Source organism: Anomalospiza imberbis, chromosome 17 (genome assembly GCF_031753505.1).
Source record: "Anomalospiza imberbis isolate Cuckoo-Finch-1a 21T00152 chromosome 17, ASM3175350v1, whole genome shotgun sequence".
Classification (NCBI taxonomy): Eukaryota; Metazoa; Chordata; class Aves; order Passeriformes; family Viduidae; genus Anomalospiza; species Anomalospiza imberbis.
The window spans coordinates 7,269,102-7,287,806 of NC_089697.1; the positions used below are offsets into that span (position 1 = coordinate 7,269,102).

At 63.0% G+C, this 18,705-nt stretch overlaps 2 protein-coding genes across 2 annotated transcripts; both read right to left on the reverse strand.

Annotated features, from left to right (window-relative positions):
* Positions 1–252: 252 nt before the first annotated feature.
* On the reverse strand, positions 253–4,071 carry CCM2L (CCM2 like scaffold protein). The gene is made up of 10 exons (XM_068207716.1): positions 3,914–4,071; positions 3,499–3,666; positions 3,130–3,213; positions 2,855–3,038; positions 2,070–2,521; positions 1,853–1,988; positions 1,678–1,741; positions 1,309–1,456; positions 987–1,125; positions 253–783 (listed from the first exon to the last, which is right to left on the reverse strand). The coding sequence occupies exons 1-10, from the start codon at positions 3,941–3,943 to the stop codon at positions 506–508; spliced, it is 1,683 nt and encodes a 560-aa protein (XP_068063817.1). The 5' UTR covers positions 3,944–4,071; the 3' UTR covers positions 253–505.
* Positions 4,072–4,901: 830 nt separating this feature from the next.
* Positions 4,902–14,840, reverse strand: XKR7 (XK related 7). Its single transcript, XM_068207719.1, has 3 exons — positions 14,276–14,840; positions 8,756–8,955; positions 4,902–8,673 (listed from the first exon to the last, which is right to left on the reverse strand). The coding sequence occupies exons 1-3, from the start codon at positions 14,698–14,700 to the stop codon at positions 7,721–7,723; spliced, it is 1,578 nt and encodes a 525-aa protein (XP_068063820.1). The 5' UTR covers positions 14,701–14,840; the 3' UTR covers positions 4,902–7,720.
* Positions 14,841–18,705: the final 3,865 nt, after the last annotated feature.

The window sequence follows — 18,705 nt, forward strand, 5'->3', positions numbered from 1 at the left end:
CAGGCGTCGCAGGCAGCAGCGGGCCAGCTGCAGCCACCAGCCCATTCCTCTCCCAGCACATTCCTGCTGACCCTCTCCATTGCTCTGAGCATCCCCTGGAGCCAGCCAAGAACAGCCGGCAGCACCCTGACACTAGTGGTGAACTCCAGGTGACACTGGAGTGGGCAGGTGTCCAGCCCAGCCCAGCGCAGCAGCCACCTGCCCCAGCTCACCCCCACACTGCAGCAACCCCTGCAGAAGAAACTGCTCTGCTCCGCTCCCAGCCCCAGCATTTAATTGAAATCTGCAGAAATTACAGCACGTGTCTCTCCCACAGCTACGGCTGCCCTGTGATTCCAACAGCCTTGACAAGAGCTGACAGGGCAGTGCAGAGGCCTGTCCCCTCCCATGGTGATAAATTCACCCCCCCTGGTTCAGGGGCAGAGCTGGGCACCTGCTGAGTCTGTTCCTGGAGGTGCAGCACCACACCAAAGAGCAGGGAGAGGAGCTGGGTTTTGACACTGGCTCACAGATAGTTGTCCTCTTCCTCCTCCTCCTCATCCTCATCCCTTGCCAGCGCCTCGATGTCGTGGGTGATGTCCGTGATCATGCGGTTGAAGGACTCGGACTCGGAGCGCAGGGACCAGCTGTCATAGCTGCGCACGGCCGAGGCCGACGTGTTGCTCATGCTGCGCTTGATGCGGCCGAAGCTGTCGGTGAGGATCCCGCCCTCCCGGATCCCGATGCTCTCCAGGAAGGTCTCAAAGTACCCGATGTCTTGGTCAGGGATGAAGGGCCTCATTCCTGTCATAGGCACCGTAAGCCTCGGGAGGCTGTCCAGCTGGGCAGCACTGGGGTGCAATGCCAGCCCTACTGGTTTGTCCCATCCTGCCCCCAGTAAGCAACGGGGTCCTGATGTCCCCTGAAGCACACCTAGCGCCAGCCCCGTGTCCCCAAAGGATGCACATACATCACCAGGGTGACACAGGGTGGCTGCAGACACTCACCCAGGAGGAGAAACTTCCTGCGGTCCCCGTAGAGGCGCAGGAGCTCCGTGCAGTATTCCTGCACTGGTGTGCCCAGCCGGTACTCGCGGAGCAGGATGGCAAACTGCTGGATCTCCTGTGGTGACAACTTGTTGCGCAGCTGTGGTGACACAGGGACAGGCTTGGGCTTGGGGACACCAGCTGCACACAGCCCCCAGCCCCTCACCCTGTGTCCTGCTGCTGCTCTCTGGCACAGGGAACCCACACCTGCCTCCTGCCCCTGCCCCAGCTGCTGGCACTGCTGGCCCGCTGCTTGTCCCTGTGCCCGTCCCTGTGCCCTCACCGTCACCATGTAGTCCTGCAGCTGCTCCAGCCCTGCACCGCTCTGGTCACTGCCACTGCAGGCGGTGGCCAGGCTGTGGTGGGAGCGGTGGAAGGAGGGTGAGGAGGTGCCACTATAATACGCTTCAAAGGTCTCATGGGAGCCATTGCTGTGGGAGGACACGGGTCAGTGGGTCCCTGCACCCCTCGTGTGCCCAGCTGCCCCCCACCCACTGCACAGCACCCACCATCAGGTAGGGCTGGAGTATCTCTGCAGTGGGGACTAGCACCCAGCCAAGGGCAGGGGTACCCACCCAGGGGCAGGGGGATCCCACACCGGTTCAGTGGGACCCACCCCAGTCCAAGGACACCCTGGGGGAGCCTGACTCACAAGGAGCTGCAGCAGCTGTAGTCAGCATCGTAGCCGTATGTCCCATCTGTGCGGCAGCTCTCGCCTGGAGAGGGAGAGCTGAGACCTCATAGCAGAGACAAACCCCCCACGATGTGTCCTTGTACCCCCACCCATCAGCCCCATGATATTCCCACTCCTGTCTGCAGCCACTCACTCCTGCTGGAGAGCCAGGGCCGTGTGGGCGTGGAGGTGTAGTGGTACCCGGCGCGGTCCACGCACTCGATGCTCTGGTCGCCGTAGATGATCTGGAACACCTGGCAGATGAGCGCACAGGACTCCTCCCCAGCATCCTGCAGCGGGAAGGGACGCGGGCAGTGAGTGCCGGTGGGTGGGCGAGCGGCCGGTGGGTGGCACACGCCGGGACCTCTCACCCTGTTGGGCACGGCGAGGATAATGAGGTTGGAGTAAGCGTCAGGGCAGGGCTCCTGGGGGTCCAGGGGGTTGCTGCCGGCGTGTCGCCGCTCCCAGCTGCCGAAGCCGGTGCCGCGCTCCCAGCTGCCGCCGGCGGTGCCTGCCCGCCGCCGCTCCCAGCTGCCGCCGCACGGCTGCCGCCGCTCCCAGCTGCCCGAGGGCCGCCCGCGCTGCCGCCGCTCCCAGCTGCCGCCCCGCCGCCGCTCCAGGCTGCCGCCCTGCCGGCCCTCCTGCCCGCCCCGCGCCGCCCGCCAGTCCAGGCTGCAGATCGTGTGCCGCCGCTCCATCGGGCCCCCGAGCCGCCCCTCCGGCCACGAGCCCCCCGCACGCTTCTCCGCGGGAAACGCCTCCGGCAAGCCGGCCGGGGCTGCCTCGGGGTGAGCTCCGGCGGGAACCGGGTCCACTCCCAGGCCTGAGGGGACGGGGACAGGCAGGGCGTCAGGGCGGGGGGCTGCGCTGCCCACCCTGCCTGGCCCCCAGCCCCTGCCCTGGCCTCCCCGTCCCTCCAGCCCAGTGGGATGCAGAGGGATGGGGGTATGGGATGGGGATGTGGAAGGCCCAGTGGGTTGGGGACACCCCTCCGGGACTCTATGTAGGAGAGGATCGGACACACCAAGACGGGGACAACGCAGGATTTTGCCACCCGGATAGACTCTGACACCCATCACCCGCAGTGCTCCAGCCCCTCACAGCCACTCGGGGCCGGCTGTGCCTCGGCTGGTGGCCCCCGGCCCGCCCCCCGCACCGGTTTTGAGGATGAGGAGGTGCAGGGCATCGTCGCGCAGGTAGGAGGCCGCCGCGATCTCGTGTGTGGGGATTCGCAGGATCAGCTCCTCGTTGTCGCGCCAGGTGAGCAGGAGGCAGCGCGCCGAGAGGCTGAGGATGCTGTCCTGCTCTGGCGTCGTCTGCAGCGGCAGCTCCTTCAGCTGCTGCATGGACAGAGTGCGGGGCCGTGCGTGGGGCACCGGGCAGTGTGGGGTACCCGGTGCCCACCCTCTGGGGAGTGGGGACCCCTTTTACCCTGGCCGTGTCCAGCAGCTGCAGCACCTCATCCCGGCTCGAGGGGTTCAGGGACGATGTCACCCATGTCAGATGACCTAAAAACTGGGGAGGGAAAAGCCGAGGGCAGCTTGGGGAGGCATGCACCCTCCCCCCGCCCCATGGCCCCCAGGTCAGGACACATCTCCCTGGGGTTCAGGGACACTCCGCAGCTAGGGAGTCCTCCCTGCACTGCCAGCGCACCCTCCTCCTCCCTGGGTGTTTGCTTGGGCAGGGAGGGGACCCGAACCCTTCTGGCCACTCTGTGTGTGGCTCTCAGCATGGTGTGGTGGCCTCATAACCCCACCCCAAGCAAGCAGTGACCCCGGGCATTTTTGGGGATCCCTTTACCTTCACCTCCTTCTCCACGTAGTCGTGCAGCAGGATCTGGGGGTCGATCAGGTAGTCGGGGGGGTAGAGGGGCACGGAGTGCAGGGGGCGCCGATAGACGCTGCTGCGGAGCGCTGCCCTCCGCGCAGCCTTCGGGAAAACCAGCCGCTTGATGGGCGACACGAAACCCTGGCAGGGGAACGGGCACGGGGACGGGTCAGCACCGGGCACCCAACCCTGGCCCCAGACATGGGGTTCGTGGCACTCAGCCCCTGGGAGGGCTGAGCACCTCTCTGCTGGCTCTTCGCACTATTTGGGTGGCTCCACTTCTCCCCAATGTGCTGTGGGAGGGGTGCGGAGCCTCTCAAACCTGCGCATCTCACCCGCTCTCACCCTCCTGCCAGGCCCCCCGGACACCAGCCCCGGCCCCACGCACCTTCTTCCCCTTCTTGGCCTCGCTGTCCATGGCAGGACGCGGTGCTGCGGCCGCCCCCACTGCCCCGCTCGGCGCCGCGGCGCTTTCCTGTGTCGGAAACTCCACCAGGATAGCTGGGATGTGAGTTCCTGCCTCTCCTGGGGGCTGCTGGGACCGGGCTGGGCTGGGCTGGCACTGAGACTGGGACTGGGCTGGCACTGGGACTGGGACAGGACTGGGACTGGGATACGGACTGAGCTGTTACTTGGGCAGAAGCCGGGGCTGAAGTTGGCTGAGATGGGGCTGGAGCAGGGACTTGGACTGTGCTGGTGCTGGGACTGGGGTTGATACTTATACCGAGACTGGGGCTGGGATTTGGCAGACTGGGGTTGAAGTGGGCTGAGATGGGACTAGAGCAGGTGCTGGGACCAAAGCAGGTGCTGATGGTGCCTGTGGGACTTCACTATGGAGCAGCCCCTGCCCCTCACTGTGGGGCTCTTTCGTGGGGCTGGGGCTGGTTCTGCTTCCCTATGACCCCACATCAGCCCCATCCACATGGGGCAGCCCTGGGGACTCATCCTGTCCTGCTTACCCGGGGCCCTGGCACTGGGAACGGCCCTGACACTGGGAACAGCACTGGCAGGAGCTCACACAGCTGCATCCAGGACTCTGTCCCCACCGCTGCCCATGGGGTCTAAAGCCACCGTGAGTCTGGGGGTTGGCCGGGGGATCTGGGCCTCCGGCAGGGAGGAGGCTGGCCCGGCAGTGGCCATGTCCGGCAGCTTCCTCCCTGAGATGCTGCATCCTGCCTGTGCACCCCTTCCCTGCCGGCCACCACGCCAGGGCCAGGCACCGGCCAGGGCCACCGACACCAGCGCTGCTGCAGCCGTCCTGCTCTGCTAATGATGTCCCCGAGCAGTCCGGGACAGAGAGGCATCATCCTGCCCTGCTTTGGAGCTCCAGCTGTGAGCTGGAGGTGCCGACAAGGACAGGATCCCACAGGCAGGGCTTATTGAAATGAATTTAATATCTCATGTTGCAGCAAAATTAAAAATATACAAAAAGTTTGTGGTATACAAAAAAGTCTCGGGACGGACCCCGGCCTCCCGCTCGCCCCCGCCCGCGCCGAGGGTCCCAGAGAAGAAGGTGGCACACAGAGTATTTACAGTACGTGACAGCAGCCGCCGGGTCCCAGCGCTGGGGGCTTCAGGGATGTGGCTGAGACCCCGCGGCAGCCCCTGCCAGAACGACCTTCTCTCACTCCCTGAAGCTGGAGCAGCCCTGCTGCCACCCCTGGGTGACACGCCCAGGAGCCAGAACCCCACCATCCCCAGTGGGAGCTCGAGCACCTCTGGAGCTGTGCCCATCCTGGCCCCCGGTCGTGCCCCCCTGTCATCCCAGAGGGCAGAAGCTGCCACCCCGGTAGGCAGGGGGGACAGGGTGCTGGGTTTGGCTGCCACTGTGGCACAGGCTGGGTGGGGGGCAGGGGGGTGGCCTGGGGCAGGAGTGAGACTGAGGGGTCCCCCCAAACCCCACACGTGGCCAGACTCCTCTGCCCAGAGCAGCCCAGGGCTGAGGGTACCGTGGCTTGAGTGCATAGAAAAGTGTCCCTCTGACCCACTAGCGTGGCCCTGGGGTCCCCACACAAACCCCGGCATGAAGGGCATACCCAAAAGGTGTCTCTGCCCTGGGGTGGACAGGGGCAGGGGCAGGGGGAGCCCAGAGGAGCCGCTGGCACACAGTCCCCATATGGCCCATCCCCAGATCCTCTGTGAGCCGGACCCAGGGAGGAGCTGCCTCCACCTGGGCACCGTTCAGGGGCTGCGGTGACACTGCAGTGGTGAGTCCCTGCGCCAGCCTGGCACCCCTAGCTGCTGCCCCCACCTTCCCTGAGGAAAAGAGACCCCGCCCCAGAGCCGCCCCACGCCGGGGCTGCCCCAGCACGACCAGCACACACCACCGGGGGCTGCCGTGACGGCAGCGAAGGAGGAGTGCAGGTGGCAGGGGCCCAGCCCGCTGCCCAGCCCCTGCCATGCTCTGCACCCTCCTCCTAAAGGGTTTCCAAGGCTTCCAGTTAGCACCAGTTAGCACCAGTGAACCCAGCGATGGCCAGCCCCGCCTGCTGTCACCCCAGCTACCAAGAAATGGGAAACAAAAGCAACGTGATGCCACCACCAGTGCCACCACACACCCTCCCACCCAGGCCGTGTCACAGGGCCGGGCACCCACACTGGCCCTCAGGGAGCCCACATCCCAACCGCTCCCAGCTGCAGCTCTCCCGTCCCACTCCTCCCATCTCTAGTGCCTCACACGGGGCCCCATGGCACAGAGGGGCTCTCAGTGCTGCCCACGCTCCCCAGCCCGGGCAGGGTTTGGCACTGTGGCTCCGGGCAGCCAGAGGCCGGAACCCTTTGGAGCCACGGTGGGGGCACAGGGGAGGCAGGGAAGGCACAGGGGCCGTGGCTGTGGGGGGCAAGGGGGGCAGCACAAGGCTGGGGCGTCCAACAGCTCTCCTGCCCTGCCAACCCCTGCCAGCCCCTGCACACACACACATACACACACACACACACAAAGACACATGCACACAACCCCCCAGGACAGTCCCGGCCTGGGGGGCACAGGGTACATTCAGCACAGCCCCTCGGTGGGGGCCGGTGGATCTGGGCAGGACCAGGGACACATTCAAACCCAGAGCCCAAGCAGCCCCACTCCTCTGGGGAGGCAGGAGCACACAGGGGCAGGTGGGGCAGGGACTGGGGACAGGCAGGGGAGAGGCAGGGGGAGCACAGGGTGAGGTCAGGGGAGGGAAGGTCCCAGCTCAGGTTTATACTGCAGAGCTGGAGGGGGCTGATGCTGATGAAGGAGTGAATGGAAATGCTCCTGGGTGGGAAGGGATGCCAGCCCAGGAGAGGAGAACGGCTGGGGGTGAATCCCACTTTGGGGAATCCGGGGAACGCCGGCGGCCCCGCACAAACCCCTCAGTGGTGCCAGCCAGGCCCTGCCACCCCCGGCCCCAGCGGAGGTAGAAAATGTCACACAAAATGTCACCATTCAGGTGAAAACAAACCCAATGAGATGAAGCAGTTCCTGTGGGGATGGGGCAGAGGATGGGGTGCAGCCATCCTGGCCGCAGCTGGGGTGCAAGGTTCGTGCCCACCCACGAGGGGCCCCCCCAGGCCAGGGTCTACACCCCACAGGATATTGGAGACCCCATGGAGTTGGGGACATGGCTCAACCCTAAGCCGGGGGGACTGAGGATGGATATGAAGGGGCTCACTTCAGGTTGGCGTGGCAGAGTGTGGGGGAAGTGGGAAACATGGGGGACTGGATGGACCTCGGCTGTCCCTGCCCCAGCTCCCTGGAGCTCACAAGCCCCATGCTCACCCCAGTGCAGCCATGTTCCATCCCCACGGCTCTGCCGTGGCACAGGCACCTGTGTTCCCGTGTGCTGCCCACTGTGCCCCACTGTGCCCCACCGTGCCCCTGGCAGGTGCCAGCCCCCATCCCAGGGTGCCCCCGGTCCCCATCCTCCACCACTGATATGGGCCACAGCACCCACCGCCTGGGCTCAGGCACCGGTGAGGTATTTTGGCAAGGACGAGCCCTGGAGGGCGTGGGGGCGGCCGCCGTCGGGTGGGACGGGTCTGGACTGCGGAAAGGCAGCGCGGGGAGGGGATAGCACCAAGAGACCTCCCCGGCCACCGCCCACGAGATGCTTGGCATGGCGACACGGCAGCGCCGGCAAACCCAAAGGAAGGCAAACAGCTCTGGAGACACAGGGTGGCCTGGTGGCACCGGCGCTCCCGCCGCAGCCTCACGCCCCACAACCTACACGGTGGTCTCGTACTCCAGCACCTCCTGCGGGGCGCCGGGGGTGCGGTACTGCAGGCGGGGGGTGGTGGGCGACGCGTACTCCAGCGCCAGGATGGTCTTCCGCAGGCGCCGGTCGATGAAGTGGGCATCCCAGGCCGGGTACTTCTTCCTGGGCAGGTCAATGCGGATGACGGGCCCCTCTGTCCGCGGGGCGCGGGCGGCTGGCGCCGGCGGGGCACAGGGTCTCACCTGGAAGACGGGCACGCAGCTGTCCCGCTCCCCCGGTGCCCCGTCCCGCTCCCCCCCTGTAGTCCGCGGCAGCGAGCGCGGGGGGCTGGTGACGGCTTCCACGGGGGACCCCGGCACCGGGGGTGGCTCCTGCCGGAAGATGCAGCCCACGGAGCGGTGGCTGAAGATGGGGCCGTTGGGGTGCAAGAGGCAGTAGTAGATGAACATGAAGAAGATGCCGAGGGCGAAGCTGGAGCTAACCACGCAGACGAGGATTAAGGCGTTGAAGTCGGAGGTGGCCTTGCGGTCGTAGTACAGGAACCAGAGGATGGTGAGGGCGGCGTTCTCTGACAGCGTGATGATGTAGTAGATGCACATGCGGTAGCGGCTCCGTCCCTCCTTGACGTTGAACCAGCAGAAGATGTAGATGATGCCCACCACCATGTTGTAGATGATCTCCTCCCACTTGGACATGCAGAAATCCGTCTCGCCCTGGATGATCCAGAAGGTCATGATGCACCAGTGGGTGACGATGAAGATGCCGAAGTAGAGCTGGAACACGGAGGCGAAGAGGGCAAAGGCGATGGCACGAGCGGCGATGGTGAAGAGGTGCCAGAGGATCTGCACCACGGCGCCCTTGTAGGACATGGGCATCTTGTCCTCCCGTGAGTCCCGCAGCACTTTCTGGTAGGATGCGATCATCCAGGCCAGCGAGACCAGCGAGGCCGAGGCTGAGAGTCCTGCAGGGAGCGGCCATGAGAGCCCACAGAAGCCAGGGACCTCCCTCCCCCCACCCCGTCCCCTGCAAGCACAGTCCCTTACCCTGCAACGGCTCGATGTTGTTCTGCTGCACCATGATGCTGAGCTGCAGCACGAGCTGGGGCGCGCTCTTGAGGAAGGCTTCCAGCAGCCGCAGCATGCTGATGTCCGCGCTCTCGAACATCATCCGCCAGTAGAAGTGGCGGCGGCGGTGCTCGGCCTGCCACCGGCTCTGCAGCCCCAGGTACAGCGTGCGGAGGTACCTGTGCGAGGCAGGGGAAGGGTGAGCTCAGCCCATGCTGCCAGGTGAGCTCACCCCACTCTGTCCACTCCAGGAATGCCCTGTGACTCCTATCAACCTGTTCCTGCTGATTTGGGGCCACGGAAAGCCCCCTAGGCCAGGGGTGCCAGGAGCTGCAGGGCAGCAGCAATGACGAACGCACGCCTGTCCCAGGCCAGGGTTCCAATTTGGGAAGGGGCAGCTTGTGCAAAGCCAGCTCAGAACCCCAGAAACCCAGGCTATCACCACGCTGCCCACCCAGCCATACACTGCCTACCCACCCATCACCTACCCATCCTTAACCACCCTTGCAGGGTCTGGCTTCCCCCAGCCAGGGATCCCATCCACAGCTTCACTTTCCAGCCACCCATGGATTCAGGCTGCCCCAACCCAGCACCACATCTGGCTGCTTCTCAAAAGGGATATTTTGGTCCCAGCTGGCGCACAGCCCACCCTGCTTCCTCCTGCCCCGGCCAGGATGGAGGAACCAGCTGGTTGTGCCGTGCTGCCCACAGGAAGCTCCTGGCGCTCATGCCGGTGTTGCCTGGGCTCTTGGCAGGGCTGTGGGCGCAGCCACACGCTGGCCCTGGCCATCTGGTCGTCGGCCGGGGGTCAGGGGAGGTGTGCGTGGCACCGACGCACGCCCGGCTGAGTCACCGCCACCAGGGACCCTCCCCACGGCACCGGGCCAGATCTGGCACCACAGGAGCGAACGCAGGGCTGGCCAGGCAGGGCTTCCCCGGGCAGTCCTGCCTGCACCACAGCCAGGGCTCTGCTGGCGAGGAGGAGAAGGGAGCCGGGTGAAGAGGAAAACAGGTGCAGAAGGAGGACATCAGGCCACAGATTCCTCCTAGAGAATAAAATCCTCTGGCAGAGCAACAGCTTCTCCATCAGCTCCAGAATGTGCTGCCAGACAACTCCATCAGCCCAGAGCATGGGAGAAAGCCTGATCGCAGCACTTTCAGCTCATCCGTCAGCAGGAGGAGGCAGGATCCAGCCCTGCTCCCACTGCAGGGACAGCAGAGTGCTCCCACCCCGGGGCCGCACAGCCTGGAGAGCACAGTGAGGGCCATCAGCTGGGGCCACTGAGCCCTCAGGACACTCTGCTGCCATCTGCTCTGCCCTGCCAGCCCCACTCCCAGCCCTCACCGGCTTCCCTGTGCTGGTGTCAAAGTGACGTTTTAACCTCCACCTCCGGGGCAGCACCTAATTTTAGCCTTTGCTGCAGCCTGTCCCTCACTGCTTGGGGTGGGGAGAGGCTGTGACCACCTGGCTCCTGGCTCCTGGCACAGATCTGCATCCCAGTGCCACCTGCTCACGGCAGCCAGGCCAGTGCTGCCATTGTGGCACCACCAGGGCCACAGCCCCTCAGAAGGGTCCAGTGAAGGACCCTCCTCTCTGGTGGGGCGCAAACCAGTGGGCAGCCCAGGGGGGGAAGGCACAGCACAGGGGGAAACAACAGGGGAAGCAATGCAAAGCCCTGGCTGCTGTAGGGTACCACTTCTACCACTCCAGGGTGCCCATGCATGAACCAGGCTTGGGAGCTGGTGACTTCATCCTGTCCCTGTAATTAGTCTTGATAATTGGGCTCATCAGTGATCCCACTGTCCACGGCACAGAGCAGGCCCTGCACACACACTACAGAGCCCCAGCCCTGGGTCCTGCACTGTTCAACAAGTGACCCGTGGCCTCCCCAGCTTTCAGCAAGGGCACAATTATCTCTCTGTCTGCCAGCTCCATAAGTCTCATTAAAATGAGATTTCATCTCCCATCAACTCGCCCGAATGAAATGTTGATTCTTATTTGTTCTGCATTTGATCATCCCGTGGTGTTTCAGCCCAGTGAGCGATCCCGGCGCTGCCAGCACGGCGGGCGCTCCCCAGCCCTGCACCACGGCAGCTGCACGGGAAACACAGAATCAATCACTTGAAAAAAAAATCATTTAATTTTCAAAAAAACTGATGATGAGGCAGAAACCGACAGTGAGAGCTCTCAGGGCTAATTGCTCCCTCCTTTGTATTGCAAAGAGTGATCCAACAAAAACCCTGCAGCAGGAAGGTGGTGGCTTGGTTGGGCACTGGTTTTGTCAGAGCCCCACTACTGGTGACAAGCTGGATTTGTCACCAGTGTCACTGTTTGCCCCCAGCTCCCAACTACTGACCCCAGTTTTCAGGTGTTGGAAAAAAATGAATGAGGAGAAAAGCCCAACTCTGGTTACAGACAAATCCCCTAATCATCATCCTCAGATGGAAAAGGATGAGGGACCCTCTGGTCCCAGAGTGAACAATAGGAAGTGTGATTTTCCTAGAAGATAATTTGGGATCTCATCCCTTAATCCTGTATTTAAACAAGGAGAAAATTGCCTCTCTGTTACAGCCATTTTGATCCCTTACACATCCTACCAAGTCAGGTCATCAGGGAGAGCTGCACATGTGCCCATGTCACCGCACTCACTGTGTCCCACCAGCCCCACACCCCAAGATGCCCTGGCTACTCGAGGCAGATGGAAGTACCTGCGGGCACCTGTGCTCAGGGAAAGGCTTTGCCTGGCCCTAAAAACCCATTGTCCTTTGCACCAGGGCCAGATGGGGACCGCCAGCACTGGCTCCTGCAGCAGGACAAGATGACACCCCAAAGCTGGGGGCCCCAAGGGCTGGGAGGGCTCCTGCCCCCACACAGGCAGAGCAAAGCTCTAGGGAGCAGAGTGGTGGGGAAACCTGCAGGTCGCAGCTCTGCCACTCCTCCTGAGCCCACCCAGGATGACCTTGCCCTCCTGCACTACTACCAGGCGGGCACCAGGACTGAGGGGTGGCACTGGCTCCCCAAGCCAGCAGAGGAAGGGGGTACACAGGCTGCTGGGAGCTTTCAGGAAGAGAGGGAATGGCCAGTCTGGCCCCAGTGACCCCAGGCAGCCAAACCCTGTGTGACCCTGAGCTAACACAGACACAGGCACAGATAGGGCTGTCCCCAGCCCAGTGGGACCTGCAGCACACCCTGGCCAGCTGCCAGCCCACGGAGGTGGCAGGGGACCCTGACACACTTCTGGGCAGGAGGCACACTGGCATGTGCAGCACCCCTGCCCTGCAGAGCTGCTTTGGTGAAGAAGCTGAGGACTTCGTGAGCGGATAACAATTCCTGAGCTGCAAAACCATCCAAGCATGGCCCAGAAGCACAGTGGTGGTGAGGAACCAGCTGGGGACAGGCCCATGCTGCTGCTGCTTACACGGGCACATGGTCAGGCCACCAGCAGCATCTCCAGAGACCCCCATGATGGAGCTTGTGCATGTGCACCATGAACACACCAATGACAGCAAACTTCAACAGCTTCAATTAGGGATAACCACAGAGCCAGTGCTCAGAGCTGCCTTTGCAGTGGGAAGTAGCTTTCTTTTTGGGGACTGGGGAGTCTCTATCAAAGGTGTGGCTCGGGGCTGTGCAGTGAGGTTGGTAGAGGTAACATCTGCAAAGGTCAGGGAGGAGGCAGGTAAATCAGGAAGGGGGAGATGTTTGGCAAGGGGCACAGTGCTCTGACCAGGGAAAATCCTTTCTTTCACCTGCAGCATTTATCCAAGCCTTCTCTAGCTGCCACATCCTCCTGCACCGGATCCAACCTCACTAATGGGTTTAACAAACTGCATTTAACTGGTCACCCGAACTAATCCCAAATCCAGAGATTAGAAAGAGCCTCAGCTGCTGCTTGAGACCAACATGTCCTGGAGGGTGAGTGCTGAGAGTTACCGCTTTAATTGGCTTAAGAGTCTCCATGGCACAGCCGATCCAAGAGCAGGACTGACACCCCCAGGAGCAAAGCCCCCGGCTGCGGCTCAGCTCCAGCTTGGGCCGGGATCAGGTGTGTCAGGCTCACGCCAGCTGCAGACAGGGCCAGAGAGCTCCTGTCTCCCTCACCAGCTCCCCTCACACACCAAAGCAGGTTTTGCACCCACCCTTGCAGCCAGAGTACCCTGAGAGTGACCCCATTGTCAGGGGGATGGGGGAGGGCAGGTGTGCTGGCAGGTGGGCTGAGCACGGCTGTCAAACAAAGTTAAACACCCCGGAGCATCCCAGAAGGAGCAGTAGAGGAATGAACATGCAAACACCAAGAGGGAAAGAGCAAAGAGCCTCTACTACAGCACTTGGGAGGGGAAACAGGATGGAAACCCGAGCGGGGAGTGCTGCCGGCTCCACGCATTGTTCCGGGCATTGCCTTTGTCTGCCCTCCCGGCACCAGCTCCTCAAGAGCCGCTCAGTGCCAGCACCTGGCTCTCCCCCAGCACGTGGGGATGGAGCTGGGAGGGCACAGGGCTGGGTCTGCAGCACAGTGGAGGAAGGTGCCAAGAAAACATCACCTTGTGCAGCTGGGGGGTCTGCAGAGAGGAGGATGAAGGGCCTTGAGCTGTCCCAGCCTGTCTGTCTGCTGCTTGCCCTGCCCACACCACCAGCCTGTCCCCAGGACTGGCATGGGGCAGCAGCAGAGACTGGACAGGCTGGGAACCACCAGCACCTCCTTGCCCACCACTCCACAAATACAAGTGAGATCAGGACAGGAGCCTCGAGGTGTTCAGGGCCCAGCATAATCACTTCACACCCCCAGGACCACAATGCCATGGCCAGGCAAGTCCCCAGCAGGCCCAGCACCAGCTGGCAGCAGGGATGGTAGGGCTGTGGCACCGAGCTAGGCTGCAGCTCCTCACCCACACCCACAGCTCCTACCCACACCCACAGCTGCTACCTACACTCCCCTGTGCCCATGGCTGAGAGCTCTTCTCTACCACCCATCTCTCTGGGGCTGCAGAGAGATTGATCCCTGTGCCTCCCCCAGCTGTCTGGGCCCCTTCTTCACCTCTCCATCCCCACCCATTTCCCCATGCCCTGCCAACCCCTCCTGAAGTCTCCATGCTGTTATCCCCACCCATGTCCCTGCTGCACTGTGCCGCTCCCTCCAGGCCCCGCCTGGCTCCATGACCCCCATGTGCCCCCCTCCCCCTGTACCTCCAGCCCTGCCTGAGCTTTAGCAGGTGGGTCAGGCCCTGCAGCAGCCCCATCCCAGCCCCCCGTACCCTCACCCCCAGGTACCCCCGTACCTCCAGACCTGCCCAAGGTGCAGCAGGTGTATCAAGCCCAGAAGCATCCCCATCCCCTCAGCACCCCTATCACCCCGATACCCCCATGCCCCCTGTACTCCCATACCTTCCCATACAGCCACACCTGCCCCAGCTGCAGCTGGTGGATCAGGCCCTACAGCCGCTGCATCCCCGCTGTGCCCCCACCCCCTAGGCACCCCCACGGCCCGGGTACCCCCGTACCTCCAGACCTGCCCCAGCTGCAGCAGGTGGATCAGGCCCTGCAGCAGCCAGACGCAGAGGCGGCAGCAGCCGCGGGGGCCGCTGTCCTTGGTGCCGCCGCCGCTGTCCTTGGTGCTGGCGGCGAAGTCGTAGACGAACCACCTGAGGCTGAGCATCTGCACCACGAGCGAGGGCAGCAGCACGAACAGCAGCGTCAGCCCGAACCACCAGCGCTGCCCCCGCACGTAGTAATGGGCCGCCAGCCACAGGTCCGAGGCACCGTCCGCGAAGCAGACGAGGAGCGCGCAGAACACCCAGCACCCGTCCCGCAGCCGGTACCGCCGCGCCGGGGGCTCCGCGCCCGCCTCCCGCCGCCCGCCGCCGTCCTCGGGGCTCTCCAGCAGCACGGCCGGGCCGCCGCCGCCGCCGTCCGACTTCGCGGCCATGTTGTCGGGGGAAAGGAGGAGAAAGGAGGGAGCGGGAGAGACTTCCGGAGGGATGGAGCCCGCCCCGGCAGCGCCCGCCCCCGCCGGCCTCGCCCCGCGCCCGCCGACACCGGCTCCCCCCGCCCGGCGCCGGGAGCGCCCGGCGGGTCCCGCCGCTCCCCCGCCGGAAGGGGCAGCCGCCCCCCCGCCGGCGCCGCGGGGTCCCGGAGGAGCTCTCGGTGCCGCCGGGCGCCGCCCCGCGCTGGGAAGGGCAAGCGGCCCCTCCCCCGAGCGGCCGCCACCCCCCCGGTCCCCGCCGGCAAGGACCGCCCGGACCCGCCGAGCCCCCCACGGTGCGCCCCACCCCGTCCCGGCGGAACCACGCTGTCCATGCCGTCCGACCACCCCTTCCCAGCCCACCGAGTACCGGAGCTTCCCGGGACGCTCCTGGGTAGCCCCGCGGCCCCCCAGCTCAGTCCAGGCAAGACCCTGCCCATGAGTCCAGGCTTGGGCCGAGGTCCGGGTGGGTGGAGAAGTGAGTGCCTCTTCTCCCCTTGGGCTGAGACAGGACCACAGACCACCAAAACCCTGCCCGATGCAGCCAGAGAGGGTCCCAGCGGGGACTGGCTGGGCTGGACCTGAGCCCTGCTTTGGAGGGAGAGTCATAGAACCATCGTAGGATGGTTTGGGTTAGAAGGGACCTCAAAGATCAATTTGTGCCAACCCCTTGCCAAGGGCAGGGACATCTTCCACTAACCAGGCTGCTGGAAGAAGTCGCATCCTCTTTGAGAAGACCAAAGATGGGGTTTGGGAGTAGGCTTTTGTTGTTACCGAAATGAAACTCGTGAAAGAGTTACATATGTTATTCCCCAGCCTTGGGAATGTCCCTGAAAGGGAAGCACCAAGGCCACTGGAGTCTGGGTGCACAAGAGCCCTGATGCTGCCCTGCTCCGCCGCTCCACCTCTCCTCCGCTCGTGTCCCGCGGGAGTTCGGACACAATGTGTCTGGCAGAGCGAGGGGCCGCACGCCGGGACATGTGCTCAAAGGAGGAGCAGCGCTGTGCCGGCATCCCTGGCACTGCTGGAGGGGAAAGGGCTGCGAGGGAAAGGGCTTTCTCTCCTTTGTGGCTGGTCTCCAGGGAGGGTGACTGCATACAGGCAGCTGCCTCCTGGAGGCAGCCCCAGCCCCCAGCCCACGGGGCCGGGCTCTGGCTCTGCGGCTCAGCCCCCGAGGCTCAGCCTGGTGCGTCTGCCTGCGGAGGAGCCTGGCTGGAGCCTGGCCCGTGGTCAGCACACTGTGCCACATTGAGAGGAGGAGCGTGTTTGATCCCGGGAAACACAGCTAACTTCCAAATTTTGCCTTGCAGGGTGGCCAGAAGGATCAGCACAAACCGGGGGTGGGGTATGCCCGCATTCCTGGGATGAAATCCAGGGGGTGAAGATGTTACTCAGCACAAGGGAGCGGCCGGGCCCTCGGCAAGGCTCTCCCCGTGCTGCATGTATTAGCATTGATAATGAAACACCTCACCTTGAGATGCTCCTGACAGATCCCCTCCAGAAATGCCTGCCTGGGGGAGGGGATGCTCCCAGCATCCCAAAGCCTGAAGAAAGCAGCCTTTCATCAACAACCAGGCAGGGCAGGGCCCCTTCCAAGGATGGGGTCCACTGGCCAGAGCCCCTGTCAACATTTGGCCACTCCAGATCTCTTTGGGCTTGGTCCCTGGGGACTCTCTGTCTTGGCTGGGTGATGGAGCACAGACCACTTTGCCATGATGGTAGGCACAGCACCAGGGAGAGGGGATTTGGAAATCAGGGAGAGACAGACCCACCTTTCTCCCCTGACCCTGAAACAACCCCTCTGAAGCAGCAGTTAAAGATCCACAGCCTGAGAACATGGAGACCGTGGTTTGAAGTCTGATTTATCTTAACAACAGGCCCCAGCAGCCACATGAAAGGAGAAGAGAGAAAAAAAAAACCCTTATAAACATCCCTGAAGCTTCCTGTGCAGCTGCCAGCAGGCAGGGAGGGTTTCTGGCTGCATACAGAAAAGGGCTGCAAGGAAGAAAAAGGAACATGATGACACCAAACCTGCTCTTTCCACAAAACACACAGCAAAGCAAAGCAGCTCTCGGCAGCGGACGGGTGGCTGCTTCCTTTGACTGCCCACTTCCCAGGGGAACTGGTCCAAATGGACCTCTGGTTCCAGTCTGAGTCCAGCTTCCAAGCAGAATGTCTGCCCCTGGCGCTGGCTACAGGAGGAGAAATCCATGATGATTTGTGGCTGGCTCAGAGCTTGGCTGGGGAGAGGCCACAGAATGCAGCACCAGCCACTTCTTACTACCCTGAGAATGTTTTCCAGATGCCCATGGCTTGGCGATCCCTCAGCTGTGCTTCCCCCATGCCTGTGCTGAGCTGGACCCCACCTTCCCAGGGAGAGCAGCCCCCGCCCTTCCATGCAGCCCAGCATTCCTGGCAAAACCCTGGCAAAATCACTGCACTGTCATTGGCAACCCCAGAGTCACTGCTTCCTTCCACTGCTGCCAGGACACAGCCAGCCTGCTCCCATCCCTGCTCCCATGCCACTTCTCATCCCATCCCCTTCCCATCCCCATCCCCATCCCCATCCCCATCCCCATCCCCATCCCCATCCCCATTCCTCCTGCCCAGACTCTGAAAGCCTTCCCTCCTTCCTGCTTTTTCAGATCTCCAGCCAGCTGCTCCCACCGTCAAATGAGCATTTCCCAGCATTGGCATCCAGCCCCAGCCCCAGTACATTTTCTGGTTGATGTCAGGAAGGAATCTAACCCGAGTGTGGATTATTCCCAGCCTGGAGTGCCTGTGTGTGCCCCAGCACCGGCTCCCACTGCTCCCTGAAGCTGCCGTACTTCATTCGATGCTGCCACAGACAGAGATCTCAGTTAACTGAAACAAATGACCTTATGGGATTAGGGCCAGTAATCTTCCAATCTGGGTAATCTCCTTTAAGGGATTATTTGCCCACAGAAGTGTGGTGACCACCAGCCAGCCGATGCCTCGCTCCCTCCATCCCTGTCCCCTGCACAGGGTCCACAGCACTGGGGTCACCACCTTTGGGGAGCTCCTTGTCAAATGAGTTTCATGAAGTGCATGTGCCAGGGCCCCCAAGTGCTGGGGTTCCTCCTCTCCCCAGCCCCTGTTTGCTGCTTCAGGCAGGTTCTTGGGGCTCCCTCCCTTCAAAGCACTGATGTGAAACAGATCAGAGGTCCCCTCACCATCAGCAGGTAAGCAGCAGCTGGGTGGCACAGCCAGGGTGGCAGAGATGGACAGCTGGGGACAGGGCTGCATTCAGAAACTTGAGATGCTGTTTCAGGGCTCCGTCCAGAGAAGGGACATGGGACATGAGAACCCGTGTCCGCCGTTACCCACCAGCCCTGGGCGTGCTGCTGGGGTCCCTTTCCCATTGCAGAGTGCACACGGTGAGGATCTGCCAGTCCTCATCAGCAGTGCTGTGTCTCTCTGCATCTCCTACACCCCATTTTTCCAGCTCTTCTTGCTCATGGCTGGGTGGGGCAGAAAGAAAGGGATAAAAAGCGTTTGGGGGGGAAATATATTTGCCTTCCTTCAGGCAGGGTCGTTCAGGGCAGCAGATGGATATGGTCCCCTGCCAGAGCATTCCCGGGACCGGCCCTTGTCTGACACAGACTGGGGGGCACCGGGGCTGGCTGAGGGTGAGTCAAGCTGCCAGGACCACAATTGGCTCCAGTCCCTGGGGATGGCAGGTCCTGGACGCTGAGCTCCAGATGAGCCACCAGCTGCACGAAAGGAAACCTGAGCTAATCGCCCCGCGCTTTGAGTGCCCTTTATTGCTTTCTGGGATGACAGAGACGCCACCTGATGCTCCAAGGGCCCAGCTGCCAACAGCGGTACCGTGCTGGGAAGCAGCGAGGAAGAGGAGACAGACGGTGGTGCTGGGGGCGAGGGGATGGGCTGTGAAAAGTGATAAATAATTCACACACACGGGGACCAGGCAAGGCAGGGCTCTCACCC